General features: G+C 41.3%; 1 protein-coding gene across 1 annotated transcript in view; it reads left to right on the forward strand.

The window, feature by feature from the left end:
- Window positions 1–15,728, forward strand: part of IQUB (IQ motif and ubiquitin domain containing) — a 37,220-nt gene that overhangs the window by 8,500 nt on the left and 12,992 nt on the right. Inside the window, exon 7 of the mRNA XM_056847188.1 lies at window positions 9,215–9,390. Within this exon, the coding sequence (XP_056703166.1) occupies window positions 9,215–9,390 (176 nt within the window). The remainder of the gene's footprint in view (window positions 1–9,214; window positions 9,391–15,728) is intronic.

Genomic DNA, 15,728 nt, shown 5'->3' on the forward strand with positions numbered 1-15,728 from the left:
ACCTTGCCCTTCTATATGCTTGACAATTCTATCTTTAATAATGCTTTCCACTAATTTACCCGGAACAGACTTTAAGCTAACTGGCTTGTAATTTCCTGGAACCTTTTTTATAAATGGGTGTTACATTGGCCATTCTCCAGGCCTCTGGTACAGAGGCTGATCGAAGGGACATATTACATATCTTTGTTAGAAGTTCAGCAATTTCCCATTTGAGTTCTTGAAGAACTCTTGAAGAATTCCAAGGTGCTCTTCTGCTGACAGCATTTAGACTAGTGAAAATCCACTTCTGTTGTTGGGAGGGGGATTTTGGTCAGCTCTCCTCTCACTGCAGGCTTCACTCCCACACCGGCTATTTTGCGGTCCCCTGGGACCCAGTTTCAGGAGTGTTCCGTTTGCTGTGGTGGAAGGGGGAGGGATCCCCTTTCTGTGAGTTTCGTTCCTCTCATGGTACTTTGTATCCAACCCATAGTTTACTTGCTGTCCATCGAGGCATGTGCATTGAGCCTGTGCAAAGTCCTTGTGACGTTGCAGAAGCTTTTGGGATTGTACTCTCCTGTTGTTCAGGGAGATGACCCTGCTGGGAGGCCATGCTGTGGGTCACAAGCTGTTTTTGGCAGGGGGGACAAGGGCTTTGAAGTATGAAGGCTGCTGCCTCATCTGTCTGTACTGGAGCCCTAGCCTGCCATTTGCTTCTGTTTTTAATTTGTTGTTGACTGGTTGCTTCCCTGTACAGTGATTGGCAATCACTTTCATCCCCCCACCCACCCACCCAGAGCTTAGTGATTCTAGGAATCAGGGTTTGTTTTTTTTACCTGCGACTAGAAGTACTTCTCACATTGTTGTAGTGTCAACGATCTGCACAAGCTGAATTGCTCTGACAGTGATCAGGTGAAATTAATGTCCTCTAGGGATCTTTGAAGGGCATTCCTACTGAATGCAACAGTAGGACTTTGTTACTGAGGTCAGCTAGTGACACTAACAGTTTTTAGAACAGCCGTCTTGTCTGTTTAAATATATCCAAAGTGTTTTCAGTAAAGGATAAATGGTTATATGAAAACAAGAAAGACAGTAAACAGTACTAAATAATTAACCTGGAAATGTCAATATTTTGGTCACAGACAGTCCTTTAAATTTAATGGTCTGTCTTCTGTTTATCAGGATGGAAATGATCAACACTTAAACCTGGAGTCTAATTTATAAATGTCTTTAGTTCCAATGAAAGCCTGTCTGTTCCGTCATATTGGGCTTGTGGCAATGCAACTGTCACTGACTGGCCAAGCTGCTGTGAAGGCTAAAAACATTCAGCCGAACAGGGGATAAAGTAGTTTGCAGTCCGGGTTCTGTGAGGAAAGGAAAAGCAACTTTGGATGGGGGGGTATTTTATTTTATATTTAAAGCATTTATTAGCCACCTTTCTGCCTTGTGGAACTCAAGGTGGCTTACACTGACACAATCTTGCTGTAACCATTACCAACAACCCTGTAGGGCAGGTCAGTATGCTCTTTATGTTGCAGTTGACAGGAAGGGGCACTGAAAATTGGATTGCCTAAGACAATCTGTTGAGTTCATGGCAGAGGCATCGTTCAGACAGTGGCTGTCCCAATTTTTGGTGCAATCCTTTTTCCTGGGAGTCAGCCAGTAGGATTCTGTGTAGACCTTTTTAAGGATTTCTGTCTTGGTTTCTTAGCAAATATGCCGCACTGTTTAAATACAGAGATTTAACTGGGTTGTAAATTAGACTAGAAGTGAAACCAGCTCCAAAAAGCCCGCATTGAAAATTCGGTTCCTGTAGGCATATGCCTGCTTTTGCTTTTGTTGGAACTGCTGCCCCCTTCTGGGACCTCAGGAAGTGCACTGATTTTGCTGTGTCCTGTTAACCGGAGCAGAATTGCTTAAGCCAGGGATCCTCAAACTATGGCCCCCGGGCCGAATCCGGCCCCTCAGGGTCCTGAACCCGGCCCCCGGCCTAAAGTATTCACCGGGGAAGCCATAATTCTTCTTAAGCCTGCCCCACTGTTCTTTCTCTTCTCTCATTGACTGGGAAAGACACCCATCACCGTCCCACTCGGCAGCCGGCAACTACCAACCACCTTTCATCCTGTTTCCCTCCCTTTGCTTCATTCATCCAAGTTAGCATTCTACCCCGCCTTTTCGTGGCGTTGCTGGCCAATCAAAACACCTGTCGACGTTAAAGGGCCTCAACACCCCCTCTTCTCTACCCAAGCAGTTACCTCGAATTGAATTTTTTTCTTGGTCGCTGCGCGCCACAGCCCCCTCCTCTCCCTTCGCAACAATGCCTTTTAGAGAGAAAAGGTGGGGCCATGATCGCCGCACCCCCTGCCTCAGATGCGTGCCGCTTTGTGCCCGGCAGCGAGCTGTTGCTTTTCATGCCGTTTTGTGTACAGTCACGTTCTTCGTGCAGCTTCACTCATCACACGCACGAGGAGGTGGCGGTTCTGGATAACCAGTAAGATTCGGAAATCCCCCCTCCTCCTAACCGTCCCTTTCCCTGCAGCGGTCATTCGAGGCTGGGCAATTGAAGGAGGGGGGGCGCGACGAGAGCGGGAAGGGTCTCCCAAGGCAGGAGGAAGGAAATGAGAGAAATGAGGACTTAAAAAAACAAAACTAGGTTAATTTCTGTGAACAAGAATTCAGTGACATCTCTATTTTTCTCTCATTTGCTTAGGTGTCTCATAATCTCTTGCCACACAATAGTGTGATGAGTTTTATCTGTTGTCTGTAGGACTCGTAATGTTAAGATAGGGTGATGCTTTTTAGTGCAGGTATAGCTCACTGCCCATATGCCAAATTTTAGGCCCTGGGGCTAATTCTTGAGCTCCTTATACATGAGTATGACTTGGCCATCTTTCTCAAAGGGAACAAGACTTTTAATGGCTGGAGCACGTGCTGAGCATAATTCATATTCCTCCCTGCATTCAGAGCACTATATTGCCAAACCTGTTGGTGTTTCACTTTTTGCCCTGTTGCATCATGCATCTTTTCCAGTCCCAAGAATGTTAGCATCTATCATTTCTTTATTCCATATATGGAATAAAGCATTCCATATATGGAACCGGATATTGACCATCTCATTAGCCAAAAGCAGCCCCATACTTCCCATTGAAATATTATAAGTTTATGTTGATTAAAATTGTTCTTCATTTTAAATATTGCATTGTTTCTCTTATTTTTTGTGCACTACAAATAAAATATGTGCAGTGTGAATAGGAATTTGTTCATATTTTTTTCAAGCTATAGTCCGGCCCCCAACAGTGTTTGAGGGACAGTGAACTGGCCCCCTGTTTAAAAAGTTTGAGGACCCCTGGCTTAAGCCCTGGAACAGTGTGGTATTCTTAGGCAGCCACTCATACTTAACCAAACTAGAAGAATAAAAAAGAAATAGTCAAAATGAAAAACAAAACAGGCTCTGCAGATGTGTACTCTTCTCTGCGCTGTTTTATTATTACTGCATTCAGCTAAGTGCAACCTCTGTTAGAAATTAGAACAAAACGAGAGATGTTTTTATGCACAGTGATTGACTCTGCAGGTGGCTGATGTGCTCAGAGATGGATGTTGCATGCTTATATTATGTCAAAATAAGTAACTTGTGCTCCCGTTTCAAACCCACCCCTCTGGAGGAAGCAAACTTTTCTAAGCTTTCCAGAAATATATGGAGACCTTCAAGCTGTGATCAGCATGGTCCAGAGGACAGAGACTGGGGCTACGATATGCGTTGTGTGGCATTGAAGAAGTTACCTTTGTTCTACCTCAGTGGACAGTCAGTAAAATGGGAATAGCAGCTTTCTGGGATGTCAGTGAAAATGAATGAAAAAAGTATTAGTAAAGATCTTTGCATGTTATTTACCTAATAGAGAAATGTACTATATTAAAAAAAAACTTATGCTTACACACATCTCTCCCAGAGGATGATGGCTAATGGGGAGGAGGACAGTTTACATTAATATTTCCCATTAATTTCCTGCATATGCCAAGCTGATTGTTTGCAGCCACTACTTTGCACCAAATTCTGCTTTTATGCACTCTTCAACTAACCCACACTGTGGTATTTGTGGTGGTTTGCTAGTGGCTAAGTTCAACATATGGCAGCAGGTGCACCTTACAAGTTTAGCACTTTGAAGTAAGATACCATTGCTTCACGATATTGATTAATGTTTTGGAGCAATCAGGCTGATGTGGAAGCATTATCAGATATTAAGGGCTCACTTCACTGAATTTGTGAGGCAGTTAGGAAGGCCATAGCTGAACTGGACTCTCCCAATGATCAAAGGTTTGCATGCATTTACAAATGCTTCATAAAACACTCCTTTTTGGAAATTGGAAGTGAGACATGTTGTATTGATCCCCACTAAACACATTAAACTAGTTCTGCATCTTGAAAAGTCATTATTGTTGGGGTACTTGTTTGACCAGTTTCTTTATCATTTACTGTCTGAGAACTTTGTATTCAAATTGAAAACCAGAGTTCTGTAAATGAAATGTGCATGCTCAATAGGGCCACAAGTAAAGAAGTGCAGAATTTCTAGCTGAAGGTAGAGGATGATATCTAAGCAGTGGTAGATTTTCATGTGTCAGAGTTTTGTCACAACTTGGGAGGAGTAAGTTGAAGGTGATAAATATTGAGCTTTTGTCAATCTAACATGTCCTATAAAGCTGATGGAAAGCAATGGGAAAGATGTAACAGCCTCTTTCACTGTATCAAGGTATTGAAAGTGAGAATGGACAGAGTTGATCTGTGCAGATGGCCTGCATCATTGAGAGAATGTTTTGTGACAAAATCTGTGACAGAAATAGGCCCTCATGCAACTGAGAGTTCTTTTTCAGACATCTTCATTTCCACTGCCTTTCAAGGATACAGAATGCAATCCAACATGCATGGCCGATATTTATTTCCATGACACTGCTGGGATAACACTGTGTTTGTAGCCCTATTCAGTTGTTGCATTTTTTGGCTCTTCTACCTCATGACGCAGCAGAGCATGCGACACCTGATCCTTTTGATGCACACAATCGCCATTGTTTGTAAATAAGGTGATACTTTTATCTTCCAGCTTCAGCATGTGCAATTGGATATGTTACACATATGCATTCACACATACTCCTGTCCTTTTTTTTTATTGTAAAAAAAAAGTGCTTGTGTTTATATATAAGATTGTACCAATATCAATCAGTTCTTTCCTCAGGACTTGGGACAGCTCCTCCCCTCAAAATGTGCCATTAGTACCACCGAGTACCACTACAATACTATTGTTTGAAAAATGCACAATACCCTATTCACACAAAATTGTGATCACACATATCGGGAAGATTGTGGGTAGCATGGGAGGAGCAGTAGTAGGGAAAGCTAACCTTGATGTCCAGGCTGTATCAGGGCATGCCAAAATAATGGCATGTAGGAGATCATAGAGGTATTTGTACCCCTCTAGGAGAAGCTTCGATGACGCTTTGAGAATGCTGGGTGTAGAAGGCAAATTCCAGAAATAGATTCAGTTAAGCATATGTTTACAGAAGCTGGAATCAGCAGTCAAATCTGTGACTCACTTGCAGGGCCAGGAGTTTCAGTCACCAATTTCAGTTTGGTTATCTATAGATATAGCTTGTTCTCTGTGGGTATGAGCAAACCTGTCTGTCGAGATCAGATGATCTAATCTAAGAATTTCTCTGTCACTTGGATAGTTTAGCTTGACATATTAGCCCTGAGGATCATAACATTGCTGAATCCAGAATATGACACTCATATTCCAACTTCAGGAACTATTAGAATTATGTACATCCGGTAATCCTGTCTCCCACTGCGGTAGTTTCACATGGAGAATAATGACATTCTCTACTCCTAAAGAGATTATTAACCTGGGCACAAAAGCCTAATTGGATAATTTTTATTTAATAATTTTTTTATTTTTCCAAAATTATTAATCACATAGTTTAACAATAACATAAGGAATATAAAGTAAAAACAAATAAGTAACATTGTTAAAAAAATCTATACATAATAAAAATTGTTGACTTCCCCTACACCTCCCTTCATTTTGTGATAAATTAGTAATCTCTTTTGCACAGAATTCAAATCCTAATACTATTGTTAATATTTATTGGTGTCTTTGACATTTGTATTTTTCAAGGAAAAAAGCAATATCATATAAAGGAAAGAAAAAAAGAAATAAAAATAAAAGGAAGAGGAAGAGAAATAATAAATCTCACTAATAAATGGATTAGTATAATAAAAAGCATTTGATTATTTCCATTAAAAATTAATTATTTTGTAAGTCCTCCATTTCTCCCTATCGTTCATTTAATACATATTGTTTTTCTAGTAAATTGATATCATATATAGTTCTATTTCCATTGTCCAATCCTTTTAACCAGTTCCTTTTCGATCTTATCCAGAAGAGACATTAGACTCTTTTAAATTTGTCCCTTTGTCTGGAATTTCCAGCATTTCTTTCTTTCCCACATTAGCAGTAATCGTCAAAGAGCATCCTTGGAGATTGTTGGTAAAGTCTCTTCTGCAGATAGATAATTTCCATAGTAAATCCATGTTGCAATATCTTCCATCCCAAAATTCAAAGAAAAAAAACCTGACAGCCCCAATATTTCTACTTATTGAATCCTCCAAGCAGGTGTTGAAAAGTTCATCAAGCAGATTCAGGGGACAGAAGTCAAAATCGCTCACGTTCAAATCCATTGTTGTCAGATGGGCTATTGCAGATTGTTTATTGTAATTCCTCGTTTCCTTTGCAGGGTTCTTCTGTTCTTCATCTCTTTTATCAACTAGAGGGCCCTCTAGTATCTCCTCTGATCTCATTGTGATAGTTTGGGTTTTTATATCTTTAAGATCGTCTAAGATGATGTCCAGTTTTTGATTAATAAGTTGAAATGAATTGTTCATCAAAGCAGAGAGTTGTTCCATCTGTGTAATCAGATATTCCACAGTTGCTACTTCTGAAGAACTCAGTTAATAAGATCCAGGCAGATTCCAGTGTAGTAAATAAAAAGGAGGTGCTGCAGGAATGAGGGTCGTAGACCTTCCGTCTTCTTTGTAGTCAGGAACTTGGGAAATATTTGCCAGTTACACACTAATAGCACACTTCCGATTCCAAGTTCTCTGGCTCTCTCGCAATGATAAATTGTTTCCGGGAAGGACATGGCAGGAAGGCTTGTTTAGTTAGAAAGACGACTCTTTGGGGTGGGGGGGTTTCCACTCCTCCCTCCCCTTTATACGTAGCGATTCCTGATTGGCAACTGAAGCGTCTTTCAAAAATCTTAGTTGTTATGTCTTCCCTCTGATCAAATTGATAAGATCCCTGCCGGGTTATCAGATCTTTTCTTATTTTTAAAGAGTCTTTTAAACATTGAGTGGGGAGATACGGATTTGACTGATGTATTTAACAGTGTCCTGGGACTTCCAGATCCAGGTAAAACAAAAGAGTTCTTTTAAACTTACTCAGATTTTAGGAGAATAGGTATTCTTGCTTCTATATAGTTGCTAGAGGGTAATAGATAGGGGAGAGCGAAGCCGAAATTCCCAAGAGACGTCTGCAGCAATTTATTGCTCCTCAAGCTGGCGGGGCTACTACTGAATCTCCGAAGTCGTAAAACTCAGATAGTTCAGGAGTCAACCGCTCTTCATCGGCTGCAGGAGATATCCTGATACCCGTTCCACTATTTAGGAATCGGGAGGGGTGCGTTAACACCCCTATTTAAGACGTTTCTTGGTTCCCCCTCCGGGAGCCCCCGGGGAGACAAGTGCTTTGCTCAACTGCCCTAGCGGAAGTCCGCCTAATTGGATAATTTATGGTCTAGCTCAAAGTGTTTGTCTCTTTTTGCCAATGCTCTCCTAATAGAATTTTGCATTCTCATTTAAACTTAACATTTAAATTATGGTTGAGGCTTTAGTACTAGCATGGATTTGGGATGCTGCATAGTGTAATTTTCTACCCATACAGATTGTAATAGCAAATGTTGTGACTAACTAGTCTTCTTATTTTGTGCAAGATAATGTTCATAAATTGCCACTTAAGTGCTCAGGATATTTTAGGTAATTATATGTGAAATACATTCAGAGAGTAGCAATTGAATAGGATCTCTACTGATGCCGTATGTTAATTAAATTACACATTAAGGGCTAGTTTTTAAAAGATCTTTTGCTCTACATGGAATCCTGATTATGGAAAGCAACATTTTTGGGTGGACAAGTACAGTGTGTGAACCAGGAGAGCATCTATTTCTGTGATCACTTTCCTCATCTTCTGCAATTAAAGCAGTAGCTGTTACCAATACCTGTGGTTTTCCTCTTCACATGGTACACTGTCCACATGAATGCATAGCCAGGGATGGTTGCCAACTGTTTATCTGTGGACTTTCAGTGCAGTGTTACAAAATTGGCAGCCCACCCATCTGGAGCCCCATGAACAGACACCCTGCTGCTTTAGAAGACTTTCAGAGGAGGAGAGCCAGTGGGGTGTAGTGACTGGAGTGTCACACTTGGCTCTGGGGGACTCAGGCTCAATTCCCCCACTCTGCCATGGAAGTTTACCAGGTGACCTTGGGCCAGTCACTCTCTCTCCTCTCTCTCTCAGCCTAACCTACCTCTCAGGATGGTTGTTGTAAGGGTAAAATGGAGGAGGGGAGTACACTTTTGTAACCCACTTTGAGGCCCCATTAGAAAGAAAAGCAAAGTATAAATATGTGCATAAATAATCTTCGCAAATTTTGCTTAGGGCATGTGGGAGACTGCATATAGACACAGTGCACGAGATTGGCATTGTCTAATAGTTTGGACTGTTTTGTGGCAAATTATCAGTGCCATATGATACGGGGGGAGGGGCAGGAGACCACAAGTCTATGGTTTGCAGGTCAGAATACAAAACATTTGCATGTATAATCCCTAAAACAAGTGCTGTGTAGATGCCCTTTTCATATAATTCTTCTTTCATCCTTAGTTATATATTTATAGTAGCAGAACAGACAGGCATGGAACATCAAATTAGGGAATTTCAGAAACCCCTTTTCATCCATGTACATAGCTAAGCTTAGTGTAGCTGTATGTGGAGGGGGGAAGCCATGTAATCCCCTTTTCCCTCTGATTAAGTATTTTTCTAATTTAAAGGATCAATTTCATGTGGATAGCATGTGAAATCTTAATCGAGAAATGACAGTTGAAAAACCAATAACACTGTCTTTTGGATTGCTGCAGTATGGAGGCAGGAGGAGCTTGCGCGCATTGATAGTACCTTCACCGGAGCTGAGCGCAAGGCAGCGCTCTGTGAACTTTTAGAGAAAGAGGCCCAGCTGATTGCTTCCATCGGGAGGCACAAACTCAACGCTGATGACGAGAATGAGCAAATGGCAATCCTGTCTTTCCTGGAAAAGGTCAGTGAGATTATTTCAAGATGAACCTTGATTGTTGCCAGAGTTCAAAAACCAAAAGTAACATTTACAAACTAGCAGCGGATAAAGGAAAACCACAGTAATTACCATGACTAATTGAACATAGGAACTGGAGGCCCTCTGCATGCCTGGAAGTAAAATCGGTTCCTTAGTTGTCCTTGTTCAAAGCCTTTGTATGTGCCTGTAGAATTTTGCAAATCGTCTAAGCCTAGAGAAACCCCCACTTACACCTTAATTTATTTAATTGAGTCTTCATCTGTAAGGTGATGAGTCCTGGGCACCATAGAATCCTTCATTAATGCTACATTGAGAGGCACAAGCAGCTAATAGTTCAATCCTATGTGGTATTACCTCAGTCTAAGCATACTGGTTTCAGTAGCTTGAGGCAAGAGTAACTTTGCATAGGATTGCACTGTAAAATGTACTACAGTAGGTCTCGTTCTTTTATTCTTTTCTTTTTTGCCATTAAGTTGCCACCAATTTATGGTGACCCTGTAGGGTTTTCAAGGCAAGAGACATTCAGAGGTGGTTTGCCAAGGCCTGCCTCTGGTATTCCTTGGTGGCCTCCCATCCAGATACTTGTGCAATCTGTTGAGATCTGGCTAGCCTGGGCTGTCTAGGTCAGGGAGTCTCATTCATACCTAGCTGAATTTACATTCTAAGAAAAATTTAGTGTAGGACTTGATTTTTTTTAAAAATTACTTTCAGTGTTGTGGGGTCAGACTTTTTTTAGTGTTGCAGAATTGCAGGAAAATATGTAGTACTTTGGATTTTGCAACATGTGAACTGTTTACGAAGAGATGTTTTTAACGTGTGGGTTTTTTTATAAAGAAGTTTTGAATATATTAGGTGAGAGGAGGTCTACGACATCACTGATCAAAACTAAATGGTTACAATTCTCTTCCTTTAGCCTGTCCTGTGTAGAGCTGTGTGCCACACTCAGCGCACTGCAACCTTCTAGGCAATTCACAGGAAATGGAGGCCTTTCCTTTGTGCTTGAACCTTTGAGCTGCAGTTGTTGGGTTCCTTGGTCATGCATCTGCAAATTTGATTTACCATGTCACTGCAGAATCTTTAAAGTGAATGGGATATGTTGTAATCTGGAATCTTGCACAGAGGACCAGTTGGCTGCCCCCTTTGCTTTGGGTTGAGTCCTTATCCCCAGCGTGTTGCGTCCTGCTGTACGGTGGGTTGGTGGATTGCAGCTCATGTTCGAAAATATGATATGAGCCAGTTCACCTTGAAGCCATTTTAAATCTGGTCTAACAGATGAAGCTTAAACTCTCACTTTCCATAGTGTTTGGAATTAATTCAGCTATGGCAACAATCAAAGACAGGTTTGATTAGTTCAGGATGCTTTGTTTGGCCAACAGATAATTCCATCTTGATTGATCTTGCTGTTTTGCTCTCCCTTCTTGCAAATATAGTCCTGTGGGCCAGAACCCCTGACTATTGGTTTGCATGAGAGTGAATTCTTTGCTCTCTTCTGGTTTATACATTGGAACTGTAGAGCTTGGAAATATCTAATTCACTGCTGCTTTGGAATAAAAGCAGATGTTCCCAGGAATAGGTCTGTGGATAAACTATGTTTGCATTATTTTATTTTATTTTATTTTAGGCACAAGCAGAAAAGTATATGTCAAAACGGAGAATTGGTTCTTTTAAAAAATAGGATAAATATGTTAAGTTTACTCATCCACCTCCAGATGTCACTGGCAGCCACTGCAATAAAAAGAATTGCAGCTGAATGGAAAGAAGTGCAATTGTGATGGTTTGATAAATGTTTGTGAAAGAAAATGGGTTTTATAGAAGAATGGTAGAGGGGAGAGTGTCAGGTACATGGGAGAGGGCATTCAGTCACAGTTCAAATGCTGGTTGCTGCCATATAATCATCCACAGAGGAACACTGTGGCTGGTTGTAGTCTTGCAACCCAGCCAAATTTTGAGGAGGTCCAAATTGTGTAGGCTAGGGCTTTCACATGGAGGATGGACATGTGGTTCTGAGAAGAACCACTTCAAGCACACCAATGACAATGGCCATACGTACAGCTGCTCTAAGAGTTGATGGTTCATGCCATTTGCCTTTCCATCCAAATCTGGCGGATAGCCTAGCATGTTCCTAGAGGAATGGAGGCTGGAATGTTGCTTAGCTGGCCCCAGGAGTCTGGGTAGCCTGATCTTATTCATAAAGGACACTAACAAATCTGGCATGAGTCTTTGACTGTTTTTCCTGTGTACTGGAATACTGCCATTTTCCTTGTAGTTGTGATCTGACTTGGTCCTTGGTGTGTGTGTGTAAAATGCTGTCAAGTCGCAGCCGACTTATGGCAACCCCTTTTGGGGTTTTCATGGCAAGAGACTAACAGAGGTGGTTTGCCAGTGCCTTCCTCTGCACAGCAACCCTGGTATTCTTTGGTGGTCTCCCATCCAAATACTAACCAGGGCTGACCCTGCTTAGCTTCTGAGATCTGACGAGATCAGGCTAGCCTGGGCCATCCAGGTCAGGGCGGTCCTTGGTAGACTGAGATAATTTCTTTTGGTTGCTTGCTCTTAGTAAACATTTGTTTTTCACACACCCATCTTTTCCTTTTATGGTGCATAGATCTAGCTTCTCACCGGCTAATTGCAAAGAATGTCCCTTCTCACACACATGTTCAGCTTCACATACCTCTAAGCAGAATAGGGCCTCTCCCAAAAGTACAATCCTGACCTTGGTTTTAGCGCAACCAAAACCATGGCCAGTTAAATGGCTAAGAGACTGAGCTATGAGACCTTAGAGACAAGATTAAATCATAAGCTCACTACATGGTCTTAACTGAGCTGCTGCAAACACACCCACCCCCACAGGAATATAATAATTCTACCTATCTATCTTGCAAAGTTGTTGTAAGGGGTACAATGTAATAGTCCCTTTTAAGACTCGTTAAGTATGTCCAGTGAGTACAGATAGGGGAACAGGTTGGTGGAGGCAAGGCCTGCCCCTGATCCATGTGTATTCATTAGAATTTATGCACTTGTATGTACAAAACTGCAGATCATTTCCCATCTTTTTAAGTTTCTGTAAATAGCTGCTGAAGGGGCCTGATGTGGATTGGATCCTTGGAACTGAACATCCCCCCTCCCCCACACACAAACCACTTTCTCAATGTGAAGCAGCATGCTGGAGGTGCTGTTTGCTCCATTAGAGAAAAGGGGTGGGAAGAAAGTGCCATAGATAAGTCAGTTTAGGGAGCTCACCCAGGAGGCTTCTTAGACAGAAGAAGAGGTGGTGTCCACTTTTATTCAGTCTTTTCCTCAGGTGACCACTTTGCAGTCAGCAGTGCATTTTCTAGAACTGTTTGGGAGAGTCCAGCCAGCTAATACTAGTACATGAGATCTGGGGGACCAGTGGGAAGTACTGGTTTTTTTTGGAAAGACTAGGTGGTCTCTATCAACTGTAGGACCATTACATACTCTGCCGGATTCTCTAAAAAGCACACACACTCGTAGATTATCAATGATTTTGCCTGTGAATTGGAAACAGACAAAAAGTTATGGGAGGGAGGGATGAGCAGTTAGGAAAGATCCCCCTTCAGAATACCATAAGCTCTTAAGGGGACATTTCCCCATCTCCATCTTTTTCTTCTTCTACTTTAACTGACTCTCAGCAGCTCTCAACATTTTGGGGTGAGTCCCCATCAGACCCATTGGGGCAGCAGAAGGGGGATATTCTTTTCATTTACAAGCAAATATTTTGTTTTTAAGTATGTAAAAATACAAATCTGGTTTGTGGGTGGGGCCCCCTTATGGTAGTCAATCTACCTTGAAGTTAGCTAATATTTAGCATATTTATTTAGCATAATTATATTCCGCTTTTCTCCCCTGGGCGACCCAACTCAGCTAACAGAAAAAAAACAAAAAAACAAGAAAAGAGAGGAGGCTTCCAAAGGTCAAACACTCCTGTCTCTACAGGATGCTCTTCTGCCTAGTTCTAGGCTCTACCCTCAGGCTAAGAGCCCTTTGGCTCACACCCACAAGTTCATGCTACTGGGCATATATTCCTGTGTGTAGAGAGGAGAACAAAATTGGCAAGATGCCAGGAATTGGTGGAAACCTGAAGGAATTATTGGGAGGTTCTTTCCCCAGTCTTCCCTCCAGGATTCTGTAACCTCTAAGAGACTTGAATAGGCCAATATCTTCATCTTCCTTTATTTTTTTCGGTTACCTAACTCTCATCTGCCCTCAGTATTCTGTGCTTTCTGAGGCACGTTTGGTCATCAGACCATCAAGGGGGTTCCTGAATATGTGGGGAGCCCCTCAAATGTGTAGAAATTCTGGCCTTGTCCATTAGTGGCCAGGTTTGTTACTTTTCTGGTTGGCACAGATTATTGCTTTACTATTATTTATAATACTAAGCTGGGGGCAGAGAGAAATGATACAAGGAAGGGGGGGTAAAATTGGGAACCCCCAGGATTTTATAATACTGTTAGAGGCCTGAGAAGACCAATTTGTCTACATCCCTTTGTCCCCCTGTCTTCTGCTTTTTTAACTGTTCACATTCCAAGGGCAGGCACATACATGCATTGAAGCTGTTTAAAGGTAGGGGGTCTTTTTTTAAAAGAAAAAAACCTAATTTTTCTGCACACCTGCGGACCCCCCAACTATTCAGAAACATGAGGTGGTCTGTGGATGGACTCTTTTTGCTGCCTTTGTCATAGGCATTCAGCCACAACATTTGCCACTGGAGGGAATTATAGTGATGGTATTAGCACAAGGTGTGTGTTATATTTAGATGTTTTTGCAGTTTTCTTCCGCAGTTGTCTTCATTTCATTCGCTGTTGTTCTTCAGTCTGCCTCCTTCTATATCTCCCAACGAATTTTCCACTCAGTTGAGATATTTGAGTCTGCTTTCATGTGGTAGCAACTGAATACAATTTACAATTGACTTGCTCTCTGAAGCAATTTAGATAACAGGATTATTATAATTTCTGTGTTGCAGCCAGCAAACTAAAAAGGCAGAAGAGAACTGGCAAAATAAACCAGGAGATTGAAATGTCCTTGCATCAGTTTTGAGTGTATAAAATGAAGTCTGAAAACAGAACTTGGGCATGCATAAAAGACAGTCTTGCTGAGAGAGCATTTGGCTTCTTTGCTAAAGATGTAACACATTTCATTTTGCGACTCTTCCTGCTTTTCAATAGCCTGTGAAAATGTGATGTGCCATTTTTTTGTGTTATCTAAAAGTTCACCACAAGATTATTGTATGTTTACCTCTAACAAGAGGCCAGTAGCACCTTAAAGACTAACAAAAATATTTTCTGGCAGGGTATGAGCTTTCGTGAGCCACAGCTCACTTCTTCAGATTTCTACTACTGCAGACAGACTAACACGGCTACCCACTGTGAATTACCCTAACAAGAGGGTTATTTATACATCTTTTTACTGTATACAGTTAAAATTTCTACATTACTTCTTGATGTAAATATAGCACCAAGTAAAAGTAATGTTGTATTTTAACTGGACAAGGAAACAAACAAAAACCTTAAACCATGAAAATAAAAACCTTCTCAGCTGAGTGACTGGGCATAGAAAAATCACCTGAGCGACTAGAACACCTGATTCATAATACAGGCTTACAGTGTAAACCTTATTGTACCTTAATAAGGATTTGTTTTGCCATGCATACATGGGGAAACAAATTAATAAACTTTCAGTTACGCTAGAGCAATAATCCTCTGTTTCTGATTTTGCTAGCTCTAATTGAAAGATTTAAAACTTAATTATTCAACCAAACCTGTTTCCTGTCAGATTTTAATCGGTTTTGGCTTCAATCCCTCATTTAATTATAATGCTAACCCTTCTAAGAATCTGTCAAATTCTCATTTATGAACTCCTGTTTTATTCATCCTTTGGTTTGTTTTTGGTATGTGGTTTTTGTGTGTGTGTGTGTGTGTGTGTGTGTTTTTGCGGTCAAGTTGCAGCAGACCTATGGTGACCCTGTAGAGTTTTCAAGGCAAAAGACATTAAGGTGGTTTGCTATTGCCTGTTGCTGCATAGTGTGCCTGGAATTCCTTGGTGGTTTCCCATCAAAATAGTTATCAGGGCTGACCCAGCTTAGCTTCTGAGATATGATGAGATCAGGCTAACCTGGGCTATCCAGGTCAGGGCGTTATGTGCTTACAGAACTTAAAAAAGGGATGATTCTAAGTTAGCATGTATGCTTCCAAGTGGAAGCTGCACCTACATATTTGTGTTTGGCATAGAAATTAGCATGGTTAGTAGTAGAACTTGTTGAGTTCTGACTACGATATGCCATAATCAGTTTTGGAAACTTCATTTGA

The sequence above is a fragment of the Euleptes europaea genome, chromosome 3 (genome assembly GCF_029931775.1).
Source record: "Euleptes europaea isolate rEulEur1 chromosome 3, rEulEur1.hap1, whole genome shotgun sequence".
NCBI classification, from domain to species: Eukaryota; Metazoa; Chordata; class Lepidosauria; order Squamata; family Sphaerodactylidae; genus Euleptes; species Euleptes europaea.